We start from the raw sequence: 8178 nt of genomic DNA, 5'->3' as shown, positions 1-8178 counted from the left end.
GGCCTGCGGATCAGGCGATGAATGATGGTGATATCGACAGGATCTATAGATTCACCATATTGTTGCCTAATGGGACTACCGTGGGAATCACGTTAAGGGAACCCAACCCGACGATGGCCTTTGGAGATTTCATGCTGATGGCCAAAGAAAAGTACAATCGAGCCAAAGCGCAAGATCCATCACTAAGGTCAAAGCGTCCCATCGCATGGGAGAGTAATGAGTTGCATCTCGAAGATGCAAATGGCAACCGGATCAAAAGTCGAATTATTTTCGGCAACTTTAAGCCTCACAAGCGCCACATCTTGCGTCTTCACGTGAGTATTGGGCAAAATTCATATGTTGTTCGCTTGCTCTGTCTTTTAATTTACTGAGAGTGTGCAACACTTTAATGGCTGTACTTATTTTACTGTTTGTTTGTATGTATTGTCTTTTTCCAATTAGGATGGCTCTGGCAACACAACTGATACTTTTGAGGTTAGTATTTTATTCCTTTTTGCATCGTACCCAACTGCCGATATATTCTCAGTAATGGGTATCATTTGCCTTTTAGGAGTTCTCTTGCTGTGAATTTTGATAGTACCCCCCTGCCGGGGGTGGGGGTGTATCATGGCCTTCGAACACATGACCCATGCTATGATAGAGTTTCTCTAGTTCTCTGTGCTTCTTCAAGCGATTGCATTGATATATGGGTGAAATCTCTCACAGAATATGTGGGATTTAACGCCTGATACGGAATTGTTGAAGGAGCTACCTGAAGAATATACTTTTGAAACTGCTCTTGCAGATTTGATAGTAAGTTGTCCTGATGATTTTGGAAGTTATAATCCCTGTTTGATGCCAAACTGACCTGTTTGATGCCAAACTGACTGCTGCTCCTTTCGCCAGGATAATTCCTTGCAAGCTGTATGGGCTAATCCCCTGAAATCTAAAAGATTGATTAGGTGATTTCTTGATCTTGTCATGTTACCATTAGGATTGGAACATCAACCCTTTTGTGGCTTAAGGCTCGGAATTTGTGGAACATTAGAATCCATATTATGGCTTATGGTGGAAGCTGTGCAAAGGATGATGCTTCTTTGCGTTGATCTAGTTGTTGAACTGGGTGCATCTTAGAACTTCTCCTATAAAAGGAACCTTTTCTTTTCAAATAGAAATTTTATACTAAGCAAATCTATAAGAGGTGATTGATGACTTGTTCACTGGATAAATATGAACAATTGTAAACACGCATTCTTGTTGTTTCAACTAAATTAGTGAACAATAAATGAGAGTAATGGAAAGCAACATTGAAGCTTTTCCTTTGTTTGCAAGTATCACTGCCAGTTTGCTAATTGCCAACAAAATTCTTCTTTAAGTCTGAACTACTTAGGACTTCATCGATGCAGACATCTTTCAGCCATATATTATGAATCATAAGTTTCACAAGGAGGTTGTTGCATTTACTTCAACACGATAAGTGTTTGATGCACTATGATCATGGGCTTACTATATTTTAATCTTTCATCTTGATGCTTCTGCTAGCTGCATTCTTAGTGAAACTTTGTTGGGTTTGAACTTTGGAGCATGACTCACTATTGTTTTGTTTTTGCAGCTTGGATATATCTGATGAAAAGATCTCAATCTTTGACACTGGCCCTGGAATGGATGACAGTGATGAGAACTCTATAGCAAAGTGGTATTGAGTACTCTAAAGCAATGTTTTTTCTTCCCTATTTAACCCGAACCCATGCATGCACCCACACACTCACTTGGCCATGGCAACTTACACCATAAACCGTATTTTGGCTTGAGGAGACAGAAACTTTGGGTAAATTTTGGTTATCTAGTTGAAAACGAAGAAACAACATTGGCGAGACTTTTCGAACATGCTTTGATTATGTGGAGTGACATCTTCTTCATATGATTACTTGAGTCAATTATCTATTTCCAGAAAGAGGCTGGTGCTACTTAAATGCAAAATGATGGCTTCTTTATGGAGAAAACTGACTGTATCCTTTCCAGTTATTTCTAATAGAAATATACTTTATAGGACAGAATTTTTTTTTTCTTTTTTTAAAACAGATATGGTTAACTACAAGATTAAATTCCATCCACTAGCAAGCCTTGGTTTCTGATTTCATTCTCTTTTTGTAACTTTTCGTGGATTTGTGTTCATTCTTTTTGTCTAGGGGAAAGATGGGTGCCTCACTTCACAGAAAGTATAAAGTTAAGGCAGTAGGTGGAAAACCTCCATATCTAATGGTAATTTCTCTTCAAACACGTGACATTAATTGAATATTGTAGTCTCTGCATGAAAAACACTTGCAAAATGTCCTTTTGCTAGTAGCAGGAATCCATTGGTATTTCCAGGAGATGTAAATTGATGCAAGCTAATATCACATGTGAATGATTGGTTGACTGCAATATATTAGGAGTGAATCAATTTTTCCGCTGCCATATTCATACACTGTCAAGTGTGTCCTGGCATAATCAATGTTCTTAAAGAATCAACTTCCTCTTCCCGAAAATGTTGCTGATACCTTCCACTTCTCATGGGTGGAATTAATTTTCAAAGCTACATTGCGCCATGCAGCATTAGCTTTGTTGAAATACAAAATTTATTTTTTCCCTATTCTCCCCCAATAAAAAGCAAACACAAACTTCTGTTTTCAATGAGTCGGAGTTATATGAGAGAAGTCGACAGTATGTTCTTAACTAGCTGACAATTCACCATTCCACGTCCTGGACATGGATTTGAATCGGGAAAATTAAACTGTTTTGAATCTCTAAAAGTTTAAATTGCTTCTATTTTCTGGATAATTTGTTGAGCATGGTGCAGCCTTTCTTTGGCTTGTTTGGTTTTGGAGGACCAATTGCCTCTATGCATTTGGGAAGGTACGTTCCAGAGTATTGTAGTTGTAGAAACTGGTAGTCCATTATATTTTGTGGAGGTAATTTACACCTCTTTACCTTTTAATGAGTTATAGGCATGCTGTGGTTTCTTCCAAGACTATGCAATCTAAAAGAGTATACATGTTACATCTGAAGAGAGAAGCTCTATTGAGCAGATCTGGTTCTCAACACTCTTGGAAAGTATGCAAGATCACTGATTTCTTCATTGTTGTCATATTTTTCTCTCGACTGGACTCCCTTATGTTCCATACATAGATTTATTCAATCAGTCATCATTTTCTTTGTCATTTATTCAGACTGATGGTGGCATCAGGGTTCCTTTAGAAAATGAAAGTGCCAGAGCACCTCAAGGAAGCTTCACGAAGGTAGACTTCTTTTAATAAATTCTTTCTATCGTGGTACTTCAGTGTCAATCGCATTGACTCATTGGACATTTCGTGGTGCATATGCCACGTTTTTTCTTTTTATATTTACAACTAAATTTTTGCCTATGTTTTTTTTTTTTTTTTTTTCTTGGGAAGGTTTTACTCAGCTAATCTCTACAAACCTGTTAAAAACCATTGTCTAGGATGTTATCTGTCATGCTCTGACCCGGGCATCTTCCATTGAAAGCATGTCTTTTAAAGTAACCTCCATTGCTCTATAAATTTGTTTTTTGGCTTGGCCATGGCATAGGACTTGGAAGAAGTCATAGGTCAGCTGTCTTGAGTGACTATTAGGCTCTAGATTCTCTGATTATGCCAGTCGAAGACTTCTCAGGTCATGTCTTTACTTTGTTCTTAAGGCAAAGTCAAATCTTCTTGAGGGAATCCTAGGCTTTAGATTGTCTATTATTTCACTTTAATATAGTGGCGATAAAATAGATTTTTTTTTCGAGATATAGGATTGAAATATTTAAAGAAGACGTTAGGCAGTGGGAAGAGATAGGGAGAATTTAAAGTCTATAAGATGTGAGGTGAGTTGAGAACTATACGTGAGTGAGAGATGAAATACCCTCACAAGGATTATGAAACATATAAACTGGCAGCTACTGTGAGTTAAGACATAACTCTTCAAACAGTTTGAAGTTGATAAAGATTGATAGAACACCTCTTCATGCATGTCGGCGTCTGTTGATGGGGGACAGCCTCTACTATGTAGTTTGAAGCAAATATTTTATTTCTTTCGTGTACTGCCTTGGGCATATATACGTAGTTAATGACTTGTATGTATTATTCTAAATACATTCTGCCAGTAAAATTTTCAGGTATTTCTTGATTTGTCACAAGGTGGTAAATATTGTGAATTCTCGATGCCTAGACAATACATTGTGATGTTTTCATGCATTCTTGTCGTATAAATTCTGTACAGGTTGAGATTTTCAAGCCTAGAATGAAAAATGTGAATCTATATCAACTCTCGTGCAAGCTGAAGGACATCTATTTCCCATACGTTCAGGTTTGCTGAAATCATATCTATTTTTGTTTAGTGTTTTGTTAAAGAGTGCCTGCAGGGCCCTTGTTAAGCCACAGATTGAGGAAAGTTCACAGTTTTTTATGCACTGTTTTACTTTTATTATATGTAGTTAATACTTTAGAAATTGAAACATTTCATACAAGTATGCTTAGCAAGTGCCTCGGGGCACTCTATAACAAGACTTTTATAGAGACATTATTTTATTACAAGTGGAGAAAGTTATGCCGGCCTTTTTCTCTTGGCTTTATGGGGTTCATCAGCTAAATTTGGGAAAGAGTCATATCACTCTTTTGAAATTTAAAATGATGTCTTAATTTTCTTACATTTTAAAGAGTTTTGCTAGATTTTTCAGACAGATCTGCGTTATGTCATCTTTGTTGCCTGGACTTGTGGTGGTGGAAAGTTTAAGTAGTGCAGAAATTGGAGTAAATCAAACACTGCTGTTGATTTCTCCAAATAGAATATCGATGTGGTATCATAATTCCTGTGTTGCTCCTATGAAAAGTTACTGCTATGGCACATGCAATAATGCTATAATGCCATCACTGCACAATGTTCATAAATGCTGCTACCTGACCACAAAGTTGGGTTCAGTTAGCATTGCGGCCAATGTGGGGTATGGCTTTGGTCAATATTTTTGAGAGTAGTACTCTTGGCTATGATTTAAAACTATGCTAATGAGTTCTCCCTTCTGGTGAATTCATAATTGTTACTGACTCTGTATTACTGGGGATATCAAGGTAGAGCAATGTCTAAGATAGCAAGTAGTAGGTAAAATGATTTTTCAGAGTTATGCAAGTTTGCTTCCTCTTTGTAAGGATTACATAGGATGCCTGAATTTGATTTATATCTAATTAATTTGAATGTTTGCAGTGTGATGGTTTGTCGAATTTGAGGAGGACTATCAGACCTGTCCATTTTGAGGTATGGAATGCACCGTTAGTATGGTGGACTCTAACAGTAACTCCATCTGCCACATAATGCTTTTGCTTTTTAGCTGGCCTCAATTAAGCTATGTAACTATGTTGTTCAAATTAACAAACAATTTCAGATTTCCTTGTTCTTGCTATGCCTACAAATATATTAAGTAATTTGAGAAGGTTTGCTATATATAGTGTATGGTTTGCAGAAAAAATAGTACCCATTATTGCATTTGTCTTTTTTGTCCACTATGAACAGGCAGTTTTGTACATTCTTAATATTGTGATAGAAAAGGCACAATCCAGCTATGTAACTATGTTGTTCAGATTTATGAACAATTTCGGATTTCATGTTCTTGCTATGCCTGCCTACAAATATATAAACTAATTTGAGAAGGTTTGCTATTTCGACGCTTATGATATGAGTGTGTCATAGTGTATGGTTTGTTGAAAAAATAGTACCCATTATTGCTTAATGGGATCTCAAAGTAAGCTTTTTGCACCATGAAATAAGTTTGTGCTTTGTCAGGTTAATGGTATTGATTTAGCTGAAATTGAAGGAGGGGAGGTTGCAATTACCAACTTGCATTCATGCAATGGTCCTGATTTTATAATTCAAGTCCATTTTTCAATCACAGAGGACACTGACGCAAATAGAATACTCGGTAAGTATCTGTAGTTCTCTGTCCCATTCTTTATAGAAGAGGAAACAGAGTTATATCATCTTTTATTCTAGGTTGTCCACCTTTTATCGTTCTCAGGCCCTTCTTTCATTTGTTGGCATCAATGCTTTTAGTACTAGTTTTACCTAAGAATGTCACTTAGATTGTGCTTTTCTCTAATATAAAAAGCTGCTATACTTTTCAGGTTCTGCACCAATTCATGAGGCTAATGCTTGCCTGAAGTGTGTCTACTTTCCTGTTGTTCAGGTATGGCAGTATATTCTTATAGTTTCTTTTCTTTTCAGTTTACTGCAGAGGAAGTTCTTAATATAAGTACTCCAGGCCAAGGAAAACATTGAGAGAATCTTAGAGAAGTTAGAAGCTGATGGATGCAGACTGGGTGAAACCTATGAATCTTTCAGTCGAGTGTCAATCCGACGTCTTGGCCGACTGCTTCCAGATGCTCGCTGGGTGAGTTGTGGATCTTTTTGGATATTATAATCAGACTAAGAAAAGCTGATGAAACAACAAGCCCTGGCATCTCCCTTGCATCACATAAGATAAGGATAGTGAGATGCAGGCTTAAATGCCTAGAAGCAATAACACATTTAACGGTCCTTAAAACTTACGCTGCTCCAAAATAGTACAGCTTACATTGTTATTGATCACACATCTTCAAGCCTTTATCCTTTTGGATACAGCCCCCAGTTAACAGATGGATATTTAAACCTCTCTTTTGTTGCTATCTAATCTAGTGGCCCAGTAGTCTTGCGTAATCCATTTTCCCCAAACCATCCAAGAAGCGAGGTTTAGACACCTGGCCCCATGGTTATACTTTTGGAAGTTGGACGACTATGACTGCGATTGCTAATCTAACGGATACATCAAGAAGCAAGCATTCTGCAAACCTGGAAAAGCCTGATTAAAATATTCAACACATGGAGTTTGTGTGATCCATATTTCTTGCCTCTAGTTGCCCTAATATGCAAGGTCAAAACAGTTGTTGCTCATTCCTTGCATGAATTTTAAGCAAACCTGGTCATGTTTAAAGCTGGTATTAAGTATAACTTCTTAGGCTGGTTTATAAGTTTTTTATTTTTGGCCAGGCTGGTTTATAGGTTTGATGAGACCATTTTCTTACTTCTATGTTGTGGCTGCTGTGCTGGGAATAGAAGACATCACGTAACTGGTTGTGTGCATTGCATGTTAGAACAATGGTGAAATGGCATCCTGACATTTCAAAACTTCTTTGCTGTTGTGCTTCAGTGCAACTCATGTTATCAACTCTAGTAAATTTTTCAAATGGTAACCCCACCAAATCATGCTCTACCTCTTTCCTTGGTAGGCAATCTTGCCCAAAACTTATAAGTCTATGTCGATGTGCTTTTACATCCAGCAAATGCCCGTGGCAACCCATTTTGTCTATGACAACCACCAAAATGAACTTTTCTTGTTTCAGATCTTTGCCCACGTCAATTGCATTTTGATCATTTCTTATCCTCCCTTTTAGTGCATATATGCAAATGTTGACATCATCTTCTTCAAGTTTGTGAGTCAGCTAATAAGACCCCTTTTGCGGGAAAAATGCTTATACATGTATTTTTCTCGAATTTCACTCTATTAACAGAGAATTTTTTTTTTTTGTGGTTAAAAGTCAATATATTACTTACCTTACCCAAAAAAAAAAAAAAAAAAACAGTCAAGGTTTTTTGTAATCTTCATTTCTTATTTGTGAAATATCATCAAACTTAAGATTTATTCCAAAATGAAGGAATTTCTGACAAGATTCGCAAGAAAACACAAATACTAAACATATTGTGGCTTATCTTATAAAAATTTCGTGTGCACATTGAGAAGGTCCTATCTGAGAAACTTGATCTAATTGAAAATTTTGGTTAAATCAAGCGTCATTGTCAAGTGGTTGATGCTTCCACTGTCTCTCTTTAACTGGGGTAACTAATGTCCTTATGGTTGCTTTCTACTACAGGGTTTGCTTCCATTCATGGAGAGACATAAGAAAGGAGATAAAGCTCACTTATTCAGGAGATCTTTCCTTAGAGTTAAATGTTATATTGGTATGGTTATCACTGATTATTAGGATGGACCTTTCTTATCTAACGGGACTGCATTTTCTTTAATTCTATACATCATGATGTGTCTTATATTTTGATGATGCAGAGACTGATGCTGGATTTTCTCCAACACCTTCCAAGGTGAGGGGAACTCTACTGCCTATTCATAGGCCATCA

The 8178-nt window shown here is 37.0% G+C and overlaps 1 protein-coding gene across 1 annotated transcript; it reads left to right on the top strand.

Moving 5' to 3' along the window:
* The first annotated feature begins 2809 nt into the window (after nucleotides 1-2809).
* On the top strand, nucleotides 2810-6262 carry LOC104454742 (structural maintenance of chromosomes flexible hinge domain-containing protein GMI1). Its single transcript, XM_039304693.1, has 8 exons — nucleotides 2810-2874; nucleotides 2967-3072; nucleotides 3189-3257; nucleotides 4243-4329; nucleotides 5221-5271; nucleotides 5797-5932; nucleotides 6135-6196; nucleotides 6245-6262. The coding sequence occupies exons 1-8, from the start codon at nucleotides 2810-2812 to the stop codon at nucleotides 6260-6262; spliced, it is 594 nt and encodes a 197-aa protein (XP_039160627.1).
* Nucleotides 6263-8178: the final 1916 nt, after the last annotated feature.

The sequence above is a fragment of the Eucalyptus grandis genome, chromosome 11, assembly GCF_016545825.1.
Source record: "Eucalyptus grandis isolate ANBG69807.140 chromosome 11, ASM1654582v1, whole genome shotgun sequence".
Classification (NCBI taxonomy): domain Eukaryota; kingdom Viridiplantae; phylum Streptophyta; class Magnoliopsida; order Myrtales; family Myrtaceae; genus Eucalyptus; species Eucalyptus grandis.
This window is presented reverse-complemented; position numbering and strand designations above follow the sequence as displayed.

Coding starts and splice junctions, on each gene's coding strand:
- LOC104454742 (XM_039304693.1), top strand. CDS start 2,810: ATGGTGCAGCCTTTCTTTGGCTTGTTTGGTTTTGGAGGACCAATTGCC. Junction 3,073..3,188: donor GTTCTCAACACTCTTGGAAA/GTATGCAAGATC, acceptor TCATTTATTCAG/ACTGATGGTGGCATCAGGGT. Junction 4,330..5,220: donor TCTATTTCCCATACGTTCAG/GTTTGCTGAAAT, acceptor GAATGTTTGCAG/TGTGATGGTTTGTCGAATTT.